The sequence below is a fragment of the Elephantulus edwardii genome, unplaced genomic scaffold (genome assembly GCF_000299155.1).
Source record: "Elephantulus edwardii isolate Elephantulus edwardi_28Jun2011 unplaced genomic scaffold, EleEdw1.0 scaffold00127, whole genome shotgun sequence".
Taxonomy (NCBI): Eukaryota; Metazoa; Chordata; class Mammalia; order Macroscelidea; family Macroscelididae; genus Elephantulus; species Elephantulus edwardii.
This window is the reverse complement of record NW_006399877.1, coordinates 55,120-73,404: the sequence shown is the minus strand read 5'-3', so window position 1 is coordinate 73,404 and position 18,285 is coordinate 55,120. Positions and strand designations below refer to the sequence as shown.

Genomic DNA, 18,285 nt, shown 5'->3' with positions numbered 1-18,285 from the left:
CACCTGTCCACCATCACCTGTCCACTATCACCTGTCCACCATCACCTTTCCATCATCACCTGCCCATCACCACCTGTCTACTATCACCTTTCCATCACTTGTCCATCACCTGTCCACTATCACCTGTCCATCATCCTCTGTCCATTATCACCTGTACACGAGGTGCCTCTGAAGGAAGGGGGAGGGACCTGGGAGCAACTGCTAGAGTGCAGGGGTCAAGTTCCCATGCCTGCATTTCTCACCTGTACGTGCAACACTTGTGAGGAGTAGGGTGCAAGAGCGTATCAGGGGAGGGGAAGCTGCTGGGAATGCAGAGCCAGGCCACACTGAACTTAGAGTCATGTCCCACCTGGACAGGTGGCCATGAACAGGCCTGCATGAGTCAAGTACAGGGTCTGGGGGGGTCCCTCAGGGGGCATGAGGGGCCCAAGACACCCTCCATCCCCTGTCCCTCCTCCAAGTCCACCCCCATGGGTCCTGTGCATTATGCTCAGAGCTGTTGGTTAGCTTCCCGCTAAGCCCAGTGGACAGCTCCAGGGAGCCAAGTAGCAGAACAAGGTGTGAATGTGGGGTACCCAGGGGGAAGGGCCCAAGCTGAGTGTGCATGCTGAGGGTTACATGTCCCTCTGAGAACCTTAGCCTGGAAGGCCATCACTGCACCAGACTCAGTCCTCAACCAATAGCACAGAGGCCAGAGATGAGGTCAGGATAAGGTAGGGTGACCTCAGGGCTCCCCCAGAAGCTGCAGCTTCCCTGCCACACCACTTGTATACTTGGTACCTACATGGTATGTAAGGGGACAGAGCCCCACAGCCATGTCCCTCTTGCCACTAGCAGCCCAGCGGGACAACAGTGACAGACATTGGCGCCAGGGCGGACACCCCCGTATCCTCAGAAACAGGCCTCCTCCAGCTCGCCTGCCCGAGCTACGCCTGCTCAGTGACCGGAGTGCCCCCGAAACACCAACCCAGCCCTCCAGGTACAGGCCAGCTACCCACCCAGGGCCCCTGGGCCAGGCTGTCACTCCAGACAGTGGTCAGGATGTCCAGCTTCTTCCCACAGATTCTCAGAGGTGGTGGACGGCAGACAACGTGTGAGTGCCAGTTTTGGCAGCCTGTCCAGCAAGCCAGTGACCATGAGGACCGGTGAGTTTCCCCACCTCCCACAGAGCTCTCCTCAGTGAGGACCTGACCTCTGCTCCCAGGCCAGTGTGGACAGACACACAGGACTGAGCCTCACAGGGGGCGAGGCTGAGCTCGCTGTTGCCTGGGGGCCGGCACTGGCCACTCCCAAAGAGGGGGACACACTGGGGGCCCCTGCCCTGTGTGAAATGGTGGTTGAAGCACAGGCCACCCTGGGGGGGGGGACACATGAGGGGCCCCTGCCCTGTGTTAACTGGAGGGGAAAGCACAGGCCAGTCCTGAAGAGGACACATCAGGGGTCTCTGCACAGTGTGAACTGGAAGTGAAGCGCAGGCTACTCGGGGTGGGAGGTGATGCATCCCAGGGAGGTACGTGAAGCACCAGATGCTGGCAGGCATGCTAGGGGATGCAGGCCAAGCACTATGGTCAGCTTTGCCTGAGCAGCCAAGGGGTCAGAGATCACTGGGCAGCAGAGGGTGAAAGGTGCAGAGAGCCTCTCTGTGTTGCTCAAGTGAAGGGCCCAGGGCTGTCATACCTGGTGCTGGGGGTGTGGAGTTGAGGCCCAACCACCCTTCCCTCCTGCAGTCTGAGACATGAGGTCCACTGTGTAAGGGGTCAGTCCAAGTAATGAGAATGCAAGGAACACCAAAGCATGAGCAGACACCCCAGCCCTACTGACCAGCTGAGCAGAGGGGTGACTGGGTGGTGGGAAGAGAGGCCCAGGAGCAGACTGAATGGAGAGCGTGTGGTCAGGGCACCAGGCAGGGCATGGCCAGGTGGGCAGGTGGGAGGGAGGAGAGCTGGGAGGGAGGTAGCACTGGTCCACAAGGCAGGCAGTGGGACAGACCTGCAGCATCGGTGGCCTAGAGTTGGAGGGACAGTGGGTCAATAGAGGTAGGCAGTCACAGGCTGGACTGTGATGGCCAGGTGCCCTGGGCCCCGAAGCAGAAACAGCATACAAGACCCCCAGTGACCCTTCAAGGCCTGGCTGTCCTAGAACCCACAGCCTTGGCTCAGCTGGAGAATCCAGTGGAGGTCCCAGAGCCCATCAGCCTGGCCCTGCAGCTGTCTGAGCAAGGCGACAAGGACAGTGAGCGTGGCAGCCTGGACAGCCAGCCTGACGGCACAGACAGCGAGCGTAAGTTGAAGTGGGATCAGGGGAGACTTCCCAGCCAATACACAGCAGAACCAGACATCCTCCCCCCACCCCCAGAAAGGAGGCTGTGGGGCCTGGACAGGGTCAGTCCCACATCGAGACTGCCGAGGCCAGAAGGAGCCTCCTGGGGGTAGAGGATATACGGCTGCTGTGAGAAACCATGAGCTCTGCCTCTAGTCGGGAGGGACATGTGGTAGACACGGGGCCCTGTGGTGTGAACCCCGCTAAGACTAGAGTACGTGTAAGACGCCCACCTGAGTGAGCAGGAAGACTGACCATGACTACAGGTCCTGGTGATGGTCAGCCCACTGCTTTCAAGGAGATGCCGCCACATGTGACCGTCCACTGGCCTCAGCTGGGAGCTCACAGAAGAGAGCCCGACTTCCTACAGAGCAGCTGAGAGCCTCAAACCGCCTACCCTTTGGCTACCAGTGCAATGCCTAACATGTGATGCCAGCAGGCCTGTCACTAACAGGAGTGCTATGTAGGAGTGCTCGGTGGCACAGGGGTCTGCATCGGTGAGGCTGGTAGCGCACTAGTGCTCCGTGGCAGACAGCTCTGGCAGTTGGCATCCAAGGCGACAGTCTCAGAAACCCTCTCTCGTGGGGTCAGTGGGAGGCGTTTTCTTGTTGTTGGGTGCTGAACCCTGTCCCATCCTCATCATCTGTGACACAGCTCACTGCTGCTGTCATTGGTTGTGTCAATCCATCTTGTTGAGGGTCTCCCTCTCTTTTGCTAACCCTCCAACATGATGTCCCTAAGGAATAAAACTCTCCTAGTAACATGTCCAAGACGTGAAATGAAGCTTCACCATCCTTGCCCCCAAGGAGCACTCTGGCTGCACTTACTTTAAGACATTGTTGTTGTTGTTGTTATTTATTATTCCACACAGGAGCTTTCCCATTTCCTTCACCCTGGTTGTTCTTTTGGCAGTCCATGGGATGTTCAGTGCTCTTCTCCAGCACAGCTCAAAGGCATCAATTCTTCTGTCATCCTTATTCACTATCTAACTCTCAGACGCATAGCAAGTGACTGAAATAACCATGTCCTGAATCAGGCGCACCTTACATTTTTAAACTGACATCATTGCTCCTCAGTACTTCGGAGAGATCCCTGACAGCTGACTTTCATGATACAACATGTCTTTTGATTTCTTGGCTGCTGGTTCCAAGGATGTCGATTGTAGATCCAACTAAGATAAAACTGATGACAATTTCAATCTTTTCTCCATCTACCATGGACTCTTAATCATATGCTGCTTCCTGAAATTATTTCAGAGTTGATCGGTACTTTTCGGCACAGTGACTCTGTGAATTCTGTTCATCCTCTTTTGATGCTTCCTGGTCCATTCAGGATTTTGCCCAGCACATCTCTCAGTGGGACAACTCAACACTTGTGTTTGGGTTTTAGTTCTCTTACTTGATAAATGCCAGCTGAGTTCTTTCCTTGTTACTGACTCCAGCTCTCTGCCCATTTTGTTATCACGTTACTTGGCTTGGCTTTGTTTTCTTAGTGGGTATTACATTGTATATTAAATTGTGCTGACAGCTAGTGGGGAAGGGAATCTTGGTCTTTACTAATAAAAGTGCTTTAAAGTCCCGATCCCAGTGACCACATGAGGGTGGCCCAAGGGCAGCAGGTGGAGTGGTAGAAGACAATGGACAGCTGAGAGGGACACTCGCTGCCTTGAGGGGCTGGCCTGCAGTCATAGCCCCCCCCCCCAGCTTGTGGGGCCCAACGAAGAGTGGGCTGTGTGTAGGTGCAGTACCTTGTGTGGAGGACGAGGTAGTAAGTGTGCCTTCTGGAATATCATCTGTGGTAAGGCACTGGAATGCACGTCTGTGTACACACACACACATACACACACACACACACACACACACACACACACACACACACACCCCTCACTGTAGTTCTCTGGATTTTTTTGAGACTTCAAACAAGTCTTGTATTGAAACCAGAAGCAAGCCAGAGCATTTTTGGGGGATTAATTGTTCCCCACTGGTCCCTTCTGCCCTTCACTGCATTGTGGGAAGAACAGTGACCCTGGGGACTCAGGTCAGGACTTCCTTAGGTGGCCAGCAGGCCCCACAGAGGGAGGCTGCCCGCCCTGAAGGCAGGTGGTGTGGGGGTGGGGAAGACGACAGGGTTCTCTGGGAATTATGACTCTCCTAGTGGAAGCAGCTGGGGCCAGCTGGGTCTCCTAAGGTGACCACAGCATTATCCAGCATCTGAGCGACAGGAGGGGCAGAGGCTAAGCATCTGAAAACTGCTTCTTCTGCCCATCCATGCTCCAGCCACTCTCCTCTCACTTGCTACCCTACTCCGCCCACTCTCCTTTCACACCATCCTCTCTCCAGGAGCTCTGTCATCTCTGCTCACTCTCCACCCTCCTCAACTGTCATGAGGTCAAGACCAGCATGCTCTGACCCTGTGACGTGAGCACAGGAGAGAAGGTGCCTGCCAGACCCCTTCTCTGAAGGCTTGCGGAGGGCCAGCACCCTCGCCTGATGGAGCCTCTTGGCTGTGTTGCAGATGGTTCCAGGGACTGCTTGAAAAACCCCTGTCAGAATGGGGGCACCTGCGTGGAGGGTGCCAACACCCACACCTGTACCTGTAGCCCAGGCTTCAAAGGCCAGCACTGCGAGCTTGGTGAGTGTGGACCAGGCCCTCAGGCCCCTGGGCAGCATCTCCACACCCACCACCAGGCCCTGTCCCCCAGGTGGGCATCTCTGCACCCACCACCAGGCCTCTGAACCCAGGCTCCACCAACACTGGCTCAGGATTGGGCCCAGGCGGGCTCGCCAAGGAGCTTCCTCACTTTTGGGCTGGACAAGCTGGGCTTCTCAGAGCCCTAGAGCCAGAAAGTATACATGAATCCCAAGGCCTCAGCTCAAGGACATGGGGAATCCAGGGACAGATGGGGTGACACAGGTCCAGGGCCTGGGGGCACTGGGAGGAGTTAGGAGAGGAGGGTGGGCATGCTTCAGGGAGATCACCTGTGGGCTCAGGTCCAAGAAGGGGCAGGACACAGCAAGAGGCCACAGGGACAGAGGGCTGAACACAGCTGACCCTCGGCCAAAGGGCCAGGGCAGCCGCAGGGAGTGAGCAGTGGGCGGCAGGCACGGGCTCGGGCCTGGCGGGGCTCGTTCTGAGCAGTGGTTCCTCCCTGTTCACACTGCAGCCTGCACTAAGACGCCCCAACCCTGTACACGCCTGTTCTCCGAGACCAAGTCCGTACCAGTCTGGGAAGGTGGCGTCTGTCACCATGTGTAAGTTGGTCTCTCGTGGCCTTAATCATATTGTACTTTTGGCTTAACATTTACCCACATCTCACAGGCTCCCAAGCAGGAAGGGTGGCTTGAAAAAGGCCATCTGTTACCTCCACAACAGGTGAGCATAATGAGATGCAGTTTAGCGCGGATGCCTAGAGGCTGGGCCCCGGCTCTGAACTCAGAGCCTCCCTTGTCCACACCCCATGGTCCAGCATCTCAGGTCCCTCTTGAGGGCGTCCTGAGGAAGGAAATGCCTGTCATGGCAACTGCAGATTCCTCGTGCCCCAGAGTCCCCGGGGCCAGGGCCCACACTCCCCACTGCTTCCCCATCTGGAGAGGGCTGCAGTGGGGGAGGTCTTTCCGAGGTCCCACTTTATTAGTGCTCTGTGAGTCTGCAGGTCACAACCTGTGCACCTGAATTCCAGGCACAGTTCTAGACACTTGAGCACTAGCAGATACCGCTGTTGAATTAGTGTCCACTCAGTGACCCCACAGGGCAGGGCAGGCTTGTCCCTTAGGGTCTTTTCCCAAGGCTGGAAGTCACTGAGGTGCAGACTGCTGCTTCTGAAGTAGCTGGCAGGGCGTATGCCACCCACCTTTGGATTAACTGCAGCACTGGGGTCTGTGACAGGGACACCAAGGGATGAAAGCAAAGGTCTTGCCCTCAAGACCTTGCATTCCACAGCAGGGACCCGTTCTGCACACTGTGTGCACTTGACACTGTCTTTAGGTGATGGTACTGACGAGGAAAGAGGTGAATGGGGCCCCAGGAGGGGCAGGCTGCAGCACTCAGCAGGAACCAGGGCAAAGTCACTGCTAGTCAGTTCTCACTCACAGTGACCCTGTGGGGCAGAGAGCTGCTGCCTGCAGAGCAGATGGCTTCATTTCCCTCCTGAGGAGGGGCCAGTGGGTTCAAAACAGTAGTCTTCAGTTGGCAACCAAATACTTTATTCCCATAGCACCAAAAAGGTGAAAGCAGCTTGGACGAGTTGGGGAACCTGAGGGGAAAGCATTCCAGGTAGATGATCACGGTAGATCCTGAGACAGTGCCTCTATGGTACAATTAAAGAAGGACAAGGGGCACTGTGATTGACCAGAGTGACATCTGAGGATGGGACGGGGCTCTGTGGCCGAGCTGTGACATCTGAGGATGGGGGTGGGGCCATCTGAGGACGGGATGAAGCTCTGTGGCCAAGCAGCCTTGCAGGGGTTGGAGTGAGAAGCACGTGAGGCCAGGCGACCTCGTAAGGACACCAGCTGTTTGGAAGACCCCTCAGCTGCACTCAGACAGTAGGGGAGTGCTGGACGTGCACTTGGACTTGAAGCTAGGTTTAGGTTGTAGCACAAAGCCTCGGAGGAACGGGTTCACACTGGGATCTGGTGTGTGTTCCATAGCATCTGGACCCGGATTCTGGGGACTGCTAGTGGAGTCCACAGTGCACACACCGTCCAGCTGAGCTGGCTACACAGGTGCCTGCCATGTGTGTTAAACACCCACCTGCTAGCTGACGAGGGCGGTCTATCACAGACCTCAAGGTTGCCATCCGTTCACCTCCTCTGCACCTTTAAAGCAAGCTTCTTGTATTTACTATCTCCTTGAACTTTGCCTTCTATCCTGACAATCTCTGTCCTTTCTTAAAGTGCTCAGATCTTTCACCTCTGATGTAAGCACTGATGCGCTGGGCTGTACCTACCACCATGGTGCTTATTCTCTACTAGTCCCCTCCATCCCGACTCCTTTGTTCTCCTTCTGCCACCTGCATTAGTTGTTTGATAGCATCCCATTTCCCTACCACTGTTGTCCTAGTATAGAAAGACTCATCAACAACCTGCGTTATGCAGGATGACACAACCTTGCTTGCTCAAAGTAAGGAAAACTTGAAGCACTTGCTGCAGAGAATCAAGGACTACAGCCTTCAGTATGGATTTACACCTCAACATCAAGAAGATAAAATTCCTCACCACTGAGCTATTACATGACAGATGGAGAAAATAGAAAATTGTCAAAGATTTCAACTTGTTTGGATCCACAGTTAACATCCTTGGTAATCAGCATTAAGGAGATCAGGAGATGTATTGCACTGGACAAGTCTGCCTGCAATCAGGGACCCTGCCAAAATGCTGAAGAGCAATGATGTCAATTTAAAGACTAAGATGCACCTGATTCAGGCCATGTTCTTTTCAATCACCTGCTACGCATCTGCCTCTGTGAGCTGGACAATGAAGGAAGGAAGTATTAATGGTTTGAGTTGTGTTAAGAGAAGAGTTCTGGATACAGTGGGCCACAAAGACTGCAGAAGATCAAACAGGTCTGTCTTGGAGAAAGTAGAGGCAAAGACGGGGAAGTCTGGCCTCACATACTTTGTGCACGTTGTTAGGAGAGGCTATTGCTTGGAAAGGGACATCAAGTTTGGAAAGGTGCAGCATCAGCAAGAGAGGAAGACCCTCAGCAAGACAGAGTGACACAGGGACTACAGCAATTGGCCCAAGTGTGTCAAATTCTCTCTACATCCAAGATCTGACCTCTCAAGTTCCTACCAAACGCCTTGTTACACACAAAAGACCTCTTTTCTGACTCGGAATTGTGCAGCTCGCAGACCCTCAGCAGTGCTTCTCCCACAGGTCGCAACAGCCAACCCAGTCCAAGGGGCCTGTAGACCCTGCAGGTGGTCGCGTTCATGCCCACTCCTCTCCTGTACACTCTCCAGTTCCTGCTGCCTTCTTCTCTCCATCCTTATCAGTCTGCTCAACTTAATGGGACAGCTGCTTGACTTTCCCCTCTAGGCAATGCTGTGCACAGTGCCAATCCCCGGGCATCGCAGGGTCCCCTTTGTTCCCTTTCCCTCCTGAGGGTCAGAGGACCACAGAGCTCACCTCAGCCCAATTCTCATTTTTCACTTTGGGAGGTTGATTCCAGTTCCTCTTATTCCCTCATGGTTGAAAATGAAGTTTTATGAAAGGCTTTAAATTATAAGGATTTACAGACTTAGCATGGAAGTTTGCCCTTCAAACACTCTAGATTTCTAGTTTAAATAGCTCTCACATTTGAAATTTTTTTTTTTCATTTCAATGAACATCTACAGCGATTTTGGAATTCCATTCATTCATTGTTGCACTTTTCTCCCCGCCCACCCCACCCCCTACATTTGAAAATTTTTACAATGGTCAAAATGTTTTCTCATTCCTAATCATTTACAAACTTAATTTTGATTCTACATGAAAACTGACGTTTAATCCATTCCAAGCAGATTTCTCAAAGTACTTAGTAAACAGAAGAGGCAGGGCTCCAGTCAGGCCCTGCGTCCCACAGCTCCACAGCACTCACAGCCAAAGCCCACATCCCCTGGCCTCTCAAGCTTCTCTTGGAGCGACCCATAAAAGAGGTGCCTTCCCAATGGAGTCAGGGCTGGGCGGCATCCCTCAAATCAAACAAGTCATTAAATGTCACATTCATCTTTGGACATTTTTTTTAAAAAAAACTTCACCAAAATGTACACTTAGAGTGAGCTCTAGTGGCAAGAAGCTGCACTGCAATCCTGAAGGCATGAGATTCGAATCCACCAGATGCTCCGCTGGAGAAAAAGCAGCAATCTCTTCCTGTGTCAGTTGGATCCAATTCAACGGTACACAACAAGAAAAGAGAAAGGGGGGAAAAAATGCACACTTAATGAGTGGCTTGTTTTAAATGAGGTGTACCTCAGTGAAGACCCAGCACAGTGGTTAAAAGCACATGGCTACACATCAAAAGGTGAGCAGTTAGAGCCCTGGCTTTGCCAGAAAAGCTGAGGCAGTGGGCTCCACAGTCCGCTTCAGGGAGGGTCCCGAGCTGGCCTTGAAAGGAGGCCCTGGGGCGGCCGTGGGCCAGTTCTGTCCATCCTGTAGGATCACTAAGTCAATCAACTCAGTGGTAATGGGCTTTTAAAACTCAGCAAACTTTTTCATAAGTGATAGACCTTGACATTGAAGGTTTTGATAAACCCACAGATAACATTTTATTTAGAAAATTACAGCCTTTCTTGTAAACACTTTCCCATTTATCTTTGGGCTCCCAGTGCTCGGGTGGATCTGCTTGGCAACACACTGTTCGCAGTTCTGGTTCTTCACAGCTTTCTTATGACAACAGGTATAAAAGAGTGTACAAGGTTCACCAAGACGTGTGCTTCAAAGAGAGCTGTGAGAGGACCAGCACCACCAAGACCCCAAACAGGTGACACCCCCAGGAGGAAGCCGGTGCTAGGCCTGCATGCAGTCTACTGGGTTACGGGGCAAGGGTGGCCTGGGAACGCAGCCGACAGGCCTGGGGACTCTGCTGAGCCACCTGCCTACCCAGACACGTCATGTGTACATGTGTGCGTGTGCGCGTGTGTGTGCATGTGGGGGGTACAGTGCATGGTGGGTGCTTGGAGTCACTGGGTACAGGTTTCCACCAGCACACAGGCCGAGAGCTGGAGAGACTGGCTTACTGACAGCCAAGCGGACAGCTACAGGCAAAGGAAATCTCTGCTTACTTCCCTCACACCCAGGTTCTTTCCCCAGGGGTTCAAGGTGGTCCTGAGAATGAGTACTGATGGGGGTTTCACTGAGAGAGTGCCTGAGACATCACTGCTTACATGTGACATAGCTGCCAGTCACAGCATATTTCCATCCGACATGCTCTGACATGTGGCATGCACGCTTGGCTCTGCGTGACCTGGGAGTGTGGTCAGCACAGGATGCTGCCCTCCTGCTCCCCCCATTCCATGTCCTTCTTCAGTTCAGTGGAATCTAGATCCAGTCACAGTGCCCACCTCATAGCTGGGGGGTGGGGGGCACTGAGCTCTAGGTCTCTGCTCAGGGGATCCCCCGAGCTGAGCTCAAGAACAGGCAGGCAGCACTGGAGCACTGTTTCCTTTCACTGAGTCGCCTGTCTCCGATTGTTTCAGGAAACACTGAAATGCTAAGGTACGTTTGCCCGGCCACCATGGAGAGCTGCAGCCAGGACTATCTGTGGGCAGCATGTCTGGTCACAGAGGGCAGTGGCCTCTTTTGCTGCTGGGTAGGGAGAGCTCCGTGGATGCCGGCCCATTCTCCCAGGCCAAAAGGTCCACATTCCCCACTAGATCTCAAGGTCGGTGAGAAAATGCCACCTCAGTCCTCCAGAGGACAAGCCAGTACAGCTGGGATGGAAGCACACCCCCAGGGGACAAGAGCTCCTGGGACCGGATAGGGAGTATCCTATTCCACAGCCTCAGTTAGGCCCCCTCAACTAAGGCTTACCCTTCGCGTCCCTGCCCGCTGAGTTTCACGCAGCGTCCTGTCAGGATGGTGTCAGAGGCCAGCAAGCTGTCCTGACCCACAGCGAGGCCAAGCGCCCCAGGACAAAGTGTTCCCCACCCCAGCCGTCCTCTGTTGGCCCTGCACTCGACCCGCTGCAGTTCCGGGGCCAGTGCATCTCGCCAGGGCCTTCCTCCCTCTCCCTGTCTCCTGACTACTACAGAACTTGGATTTGGGCCATATCTATGTCCTGTAAGTCGTCTGCAAAGATAGTGTATTTACAAAACCAATCCAAGTTCTTGCCAAGCGCCTGTTAATTCCACACCAGCAGGGAAACTGCCAGGCAGACGCTGAGCACAGCGAGGATACACCAGATTGCCCCCCCCACCCCACCCCGTGCACCTCAACTCTCCTATGGGACACAATGGCCTTACAAACCCAAGGGAGACATGATCTCTGGAGCAGCTTAGAGAGTAGGTGGACTCTGTTCTCATCAAACCCTATTTGTTTTTTTCTCTGAAAGATCTACCGCCAACTTCAGGTTTTTAAAACCTTAGGAAGATGCAGTCTAAAAACTGGACGGAAACACCCTCAGAGCCAAATACTTGGCTGGAGGGAAGAGGCCCCGGGCCCACCTCTCAGGGGCCTCCAAACCCACCCCTAAGAATGCCCTCAGGGGTCATGTTCCTGCCAGTCACACCCCTGGGACCCCAGACCCCAGGGACACACCCTCAGGGAAAGCCACACCCCAAGACATCTTCTGGGAGGCAGATCCCTCTGCAAGTCACACACTTGGTATCAGACATCCCCTGTGAACCACAACCCAAAGTCATGCCCTGCTCAAAAACATGCCCTCCAGAACCAAGCCCCCTGGAATCACACCCTTAGGGTCAAGTTCCATACCTTTTAGGAAGTACAGCCAGAACCAGGCTCTCAGGGGCTATCCCACCCTCTGGGACCACACCCCCAGGACCATACCAAGAGACATGCTGTCAACTCCTACTGCCTGCAGCAGCTGTCCCAGGCTGTAAACTGCATGTGAGGAGACTTCTGTGGGTGGATTCCAACAGCCAGTGCTTCTTCTGGCTCGGTCAGCAGGAGTACTGGGGACCCAACTCACAGCAGAGACTGAACTGGGTGAGCCAGGCACCACAGAAGGACCACGACCTCTGAAGCAGCCCAGCATGAAAGGAGCAGCCCCTGCTGTGACTGGAGGTGATATAGCACACCTGTCAGCCCCAAGGACATCAGGTGGGCCAGGCACTGTCCTTCTCAGAAACCGGCTCCGACCACAGAGAGCAGCGCCAGGCCCTAGATCTAGCATTGAGAGCTGGGAGGAAAGCCCACCAGCTCCCCAGTTGGAACTGGCACTGCCAAGGGACGCAGGTGGTCCCTTACCTGTCTACCTGCAAGTACTGATGCAAAGGGCCCACTCTACGCACCAGCAAACTCTGAAAGATGCTGTGGAGTCCAGACTTGGTCTGAGGCAGGGTCAGCAGATTGAATCTTTCTATTGCCACTAGCACAGATGCAGCTACAGAGCTCGTGGGATCAACTAGATGGGGTTGGTTCTAATTAAACTTCCTGTTCAAAAGCATGCAGCAGGCTAGACACAACCCACAGGCTCGTTTGATGACCTCCTGCTCTGCGAGATAATAAAGGCCTGTCTCTCTGAAGAGGCAACGGGTGCCCAGACACCAAAGTGCCAGTTCTGTGAACTCAGGGGCATGCTGTCCACACCCTGCTGGGAAAGGGGAGCTGGCACAGCGGCTCTCCCGGCCAGGCCTCCAACCCAGAGGGAGGTGGGCGAGGGGACACTCGCGTGCTCAGAGCCCACACCACTACTAACGAGGCTGTCACGCAGTGGACCCTCTCTTCACAGCATCCCTCCTTACAAACAGTACCTGCACCGGCCCACCTCTCCACAGCTGCCCGCTCTCTGGAAGCAACTGCCCGGCTGGTGTCACGCGAGTCTGACCACTGACCCCAGCTGGAAGCCGAGTGCCTGAGCACCTGCACCTGCCAGGCTCACCCCACGGCCACAGGAAGGCTGTTCTCCGTTTACACAGATGTTGGCAAGCGTTCTGTTAAGAGTCTATTTTAGCTTTTTTATTCATATTAAATTTGGGGGCACATGTCTGTGAATTATGCAATTTGTCACTGTCAGAAAAGTGAACAGTTATTCTAAGTCTACTGTTATGTAGAAATCTCCACCCATCCAAAGACTGCAGGCTCTGGCCTCAGCAAGTGAGAAAGTGCCTACATGAACCTCTGCGTGCTGGGCCAACTGCTGCATACGCAGCCCAGAGCATGGCCAGCAAATGTGAGAGCAAGTGAAGTCACTGGAAAAGTCCTGAGCACCCACACCATGTCCATGACCTTGAGCCCTTGGCTGCCATCCAGTCTGGTGCCCTGAGCTTTGTGCCGTGACGAGCTTTGTGCTGCAACCCAGCTTGGCAGTTTAGAGAGAGATGCCTGTAAAAAGACCTGATCCTACAGGACTCATCCTTAAATCTCTCATTTCTCTGAAAATGTTCATAGGCCGCCTAGAATTTCTCAAGGAAGTTACAGTCAAAATTTATCAGTTAACACGTTGCCGCACACTTTTAAATTGATGACCATGCTTAGACACACATTTTGCCATCATTTGCAGCAACGTGTTAAAAAAAAAATTACCAGTCAGGATTTACTTTCACAACAAGATGGATAACTGAGAAAACCACAGGTCATTCTAAACTCAGAGGAGCTGATGGCTGGATCGAGCACAGATGCAACATGTGACGCTGACCCTTCACTGGACAGGAGAGCAGCTTATTGATCACTCAGACGCCCAGAGGCAGGGCACGAAAACACTGCCAAATGTCTGCCCACGCCCACGTGAACAGCAGGGCCTAACTTCCCTTGCTCCACATGGCTGTCCCAGGTGTAGACAGACTCCTCCCTGCGGCGGTACTGTCTCCTGTGACAGCCAGCCTTCTGCAGCCCCTCTGCTGATTCTGCTAAAACACAGCCCCAGGCCCAGTGGGGGAGCGGCCCCCGGACTTATGCTGAATGGTCCTCCTGCACAAATGCTTCAGGCCAGCATCACCTGGCAGGGTAAAATAAGACCTGCAGGGCAGCCGCCGTCCTGCACCCAGAGAGGAGGGCTCTGTTGGAAACCCCACCAGTTACTTTGAAATACAATCCACACAGCACGAGGCCACAAGAGTCTTGCAACTTTGGGGACATGGCTCTCACCTGGCTTTTCCAGATCTCTCAGAACGGTCTGTGTTTCGGCTAGGGGTTATCACTGTGGGGGTGTGCTGTGCACCCCAACTTGGGAAGCTATCAACACCATCTCCAGTCATGAAAACAAAAGTTTCAATTGCCCCAAGGGTCCCCTCAGGGCTTCCCAGCACTGGGGCCACAGAGCTGTTAGAGGACTGCAGTGGCAAACTGACTGTATCTGACACTTCCGGCGGCATCCATCTTGTTTTAGACTCTAGAACGTTCTGGAGAACATGACTCCTTTGGTCCCTAAGAGCCAGGCCTCGTTCCATGCCCACTGAGCTCCTGCGGTGACCCCCAGCCTTGGAGTGTCATGGTAAGCACGTGAGCAGAGCAGAGCTTAGGCTCCATCCAGGGCCAGCACCATGAGATGGTCATTCCCAGAATGTCTCCCCCAAGACAGGAGAGGATCAACTGCTGGACCCTCGGGCACTCTGCAGTGTGTTCTGTCAGCACCTGATGGGCAAAGGTTCAGGGCCTGCCAGCAACCCCCAGCCTGGAGCACCGTGAGGCCAGCACCAGGCGATGGGCCAGCAGCACGCAGGAAAAGCACAGCCCGACAGGTCACGGCAGCAGCTGCCCCCAAGTTAAAGCCAGCGTCCTCTCACTGGCCCACTCCCTTCACCCTGCTATGCACTGAACACATTTATGAAGTAGGAAGGTGCTTCCCGATTAAAAACCTGAGTATTGCTGCAGAAAACCTGCTCGTTATTTTCATAAAATAAAACGCTGTCATGTACTAAAACCTCACTGCCTTCTCATGATTCTAGCTTCGGATCCCACAGGAACCTCATCCTACCCACTGTCATGGAATAACCATTCAACGTGTTTCAAGAGAAAACAAGTCAGGCTATACTTCAAGCTCCCATGTCTCCCGGATCCCAACAACCGATGGTCAGTCTCTCGCCCACAGACACCCCACAGCAGCTAAAACCAAGACAGCCCCTTTTCTGGTTAGCCTCCCGGGACTAAGAACAACGCTTTCATCAAAAGGCCAGGCTTCAGATGCACAGTAACTTGAGAAGACCCTAGTGCAGCTCCCAAGAGCTTGGTAAAATGAATCATCCTTTAATGTCTCTGGGCTCTTTTAAGTTCATTGCTCTCCATCTGTGAAGTCCGCATCTGTGTATTCATCCAAGCCAATATTCTTGTCATGGTCAGACCCGTAGCTTTCACACCCCTCTTCCTCCTCTCGAGCCAACAGCTTCTTAAAAACCTCAAACTCCTCTGCAGAGGAGCAGGCTGTCCTGGCCAGAAAGTCGGCTTCAGAGACTCTGAAGATGTCCTTGAGCAACGGGTTAGGGGTCTGCGTCTGGCCCTTCTTATCAGGGGTCTGGTAGCGTCCCAAGCGCTCCAGGTAAATGTGTCTTTGCTTAATCCTGATGAGAGAGTACTGCAAGAAGCCAGTCTTCACCACATCTGCGTGCTTAATCCCCATCCTGAAATAAGCATACTGCAAGAGACACAGGCTTCATGAAGGCCAGGCAGGAACCACACAGACCAGCACCCTAGCCCCTGCAACCCCAGCCTGCCACAGGCAATCAGAGAGGAGGGCCTGATTAGCAGTAACAAAATAGTCACAATGGCAATTTTCAAATTCATAGTGGAAAAAATGTGATGGCAAATAAAGGACTAGGAGGGAGAAATACCTTTTTTTCCAGATAGGGAGAAAATAATAAAGAAAAAAAAATATGAAAATGGAAAAGAATACAAAAAACCTTCAAAAAGCATCCAGGAATTTGACAAAGCCTATTACAACTGTTACCAAAAATATTAGGTCTGCTTCTAAAAACATTAGCTGCTTCTGTATTTCCATAAACATACAAAATAGGTCCTAAAGACAGGAAAACTGTGAGAGTGGAATGTACTTCCGCATTAGAACATTTCTCTAGCATATTACAGTTTATGAAGGATTTCGATGCATGATAATCCTCATTAAACTTAAATAACTGTGCTGCATTTAAATCTACTTAAAGCAAAAAATAAATCTAAAGAATGAATACAGAACTAAAACTGGGAATTATTGTTATAAAACAAAGTAAAAATGAAAATAGAAACAAAAATTAAAAATACTGAAGTTGTCAATAATTTCATTTGATTTGGATCCATCGTCAATAGCCGTAGAAACAAACAGGTCAAACGCAAGGCAGGGGAGCCCGCTCCCACTGTCTTTGAGTTGGTTCCAACTCATAGCAACGGCCCAAAGGCAGGAAAACTGCCCTGCTTCCTCTCATGACGTGACCAGTGGCCTTTCTGCTGGCAGACAGATACACTATGCACTACCCCAAAAAGGCTCCTAAAAGACAGAAAGGTGTCAGCCATTTCAAACTTCTAGCAGTGTCCCAACCTGGCTCTGAGAACGGGGCTTGCCAGTTAGGTCTGCTTGGCAGTAAAGGGGTGGACAACATGGGGCCAGATCCTCTTGGCCAGAATGTGTGAACAAGCCCATTCACTCCATCCACAAAGCTACTCAGCTATTCAGTGGGCATTTCCATATCCCAAGGCCCCTGTCAGTTCCCTCTCACCTGGAATTTGTACTCCAGGTCAGCGGGGCTCTCTTGAAGAATGTAGGGACACCTGTGCAAAACTTCCGTCACCTGCTGTATGGTGAAAAGGCACTTCTCCTGGAGAACCCGGACAGTGCTGGCCAGGTCCCGCTGACTCATGGTGAAAATTTCTGGGCAACAGTGCAGCACCCGCTTCAGCTTCCCTATAGAGTATTAGGAAAAAGACTCATGAGCCCAGGTATCTTAGAAACCCACTTTATACCAACATTTGAGATCCAGGTGAGGATCCCCTCATGTCAAGGTTGTGGTGTTAGAATGTGTGAGGAACAAACACTAGGAATTCGGGGTTTAGCTTCTTCTCTGAAGCCCATAGTGAGTTTACAACTGTGGTACATAATTTTTGTTTGTTTATGGTACACGGCAATGAGGCAATGTTTTTTGCTTAACTTCTGGGTAAAGGCCTAAAAAGATACTCTGAAATGGTGAGGTCTCCAAGCCCCTTCCCCAACTCCTTCTTACAAGAAAGAGTCAAGAATGAAAAGAAATCATAGTGGAGCCACTCTGATCCAAGTGGGGAGCGGTCCTTGAAGACCCTGGTGAAGGACAGCGGCTCTCTCCAGAGCACCCAGAGATCCAAGGCAACCAGGATCCCTGAGAACAGAAACCAGCAGGGCCACACCCCACAGTGAGTGAGCTGGTCAAGTCCATTAGCTGTCACTCAGCTCTCTCTCCCTGTCCCAGCACATCCTGCAGGCGGTTCCTCTGAGGTCACTCCTTCTCCCAACCCGAGCCCCATCACACACTCCCCTCAGCAGCGCTGGCTGCTCCCCACCACGACCCCTAGCCCTGCATACTACACCCCGTCCCCCCAGATCTGACACCCTTCGTACCTTCACTGAGGCCCAGCTTCCGCAGGTAACCGGCACGCCGCTTCACCCACTCTATGGGCAGCTTCAGCAGCTCAGGACTGTTCTTCAGGGCCACGCACACAGGTTCTGGATTCACACCCAAGAGGATCAGCTCCGAGGTGATGCCCAGCAGCTGCTGGGGGCTGGGGCCTGGCTGTATGCTGAGCAGCTCTCCGATGTGGGCATCGTTGAAGCCCATGTCCACGAGGGCCCGGGTGACGACCTCCCGCCCCGCGGCCCCTTCTTTCACAGGACTCTTTGGCTTCTCTGGGAGACCTCGAGGGACATCTGTCCTGCATTCTGGCCACCGCGTGTACTTTCTGGATCCAACAGCAGATGCCTCCTCATGGCTTCGCTCACCAGCGGCTGCAGTCAGTGGATGCAGCCAGGCAGCTGCAGTCTGTCTCTGTCTTCGCAAAGGAAGCAGATGCTGGGCCAGATGGTTCCGGCTCAGGAGGGCCAGGCGGTGCCAGTCAAGGACCTAGGAACACACAGGCCCAGAAGGGAATCAACTCCCAGCATGCCGTCCCGGGCCCTGACCCACACGAGTTACAAGCCCCTGCAGACCTCCGCCCGACCGGAACGAGCCACGAGAAGCAGTTCACCGGCGTTACGGCGCAGCGATGACTCGAGCAACGGGGTCAAACTCCCAAAATTCACTCCAGGAAAATAACCCGCTTGCACACAATGCCCGCGGGCTCCCGTCCGCGCTCCAAGCGCTCGGGACCCGGAGGCTCGGCCCTCCGACCTCGCGCCCCCGCCCGTCTCGGCGCCAGG

The 18,285-nt window shown here is 53.3% G+C and overlaps 2 protein-coding genes across 2 annotated transcripts in view; one reads left to right on the top strand and one right to left on the bottom strand.

The window, feature by feature from the left end:
- The window catches only part of SNED1 (sushi, nidogen and EGF-like domains 1), a 59,514-nt gene extending 49,730 nt beyond the window's left edge, over nucleotides 1-9,784 (top strand). Inside the window, exons 24-29 of the mRNA XM_006893492.1 lie at nucleotides 838-979; nucleotides 1,063-1,145; nucleotides 2,140-2,238; nucleotides 4,834-4,950; nucleotides 5,483-5,570; nucleotides 9,697-9,784. Coding sequence (XP_006893554.1) covers nucleotides 838-979; nucleotides 1,063-1,145; nucleotides 2,140-2,238; nucleotides 4,834-4,950; nucleotides 5,483-5,570; nucleotides 9,697-9,784 — 617 coding nt within the window. The remainder of the gene's footprint in view (nucleotides 1-837; nucleotides 980-1,062; nucleotides 1,146-2,139; nucleotides 2,239-4,833; nucleotides 4,951-5,482; nucleotides 5,571-9,696) is intronic.
- A 5,402-nt stretch (nucleotides 9,785-15,186) lies between these two features.
- MTERFD2 (MTERF domain containing 2) overlaps nucleotides 15,187-18,285 on the bottom strand; it is a 3,305-nt gene continuing 206 nt past the window's right edge. The window contains exons 2-4 of the mRNA XM_006893491.1: nucleotides 17,491-17,989; nucleotides 16,619-16,803; nucleotides 15,187-15,546 (exon numbers count right to left, since the gene is read on the bottom strand). Of these exons, the coding sequence (XP_006893553.1) occupies nucleotides 15,187-15,546; nucleotides 16,619-16,803; nucleotides 17,491-17,989 (1,044 nt within the window). The remainder of the gene's footprint in view (nucleotides 15,547-16,618; nucleotides 16,804-17,490; nucleotides 17,990-18,285) is intronic.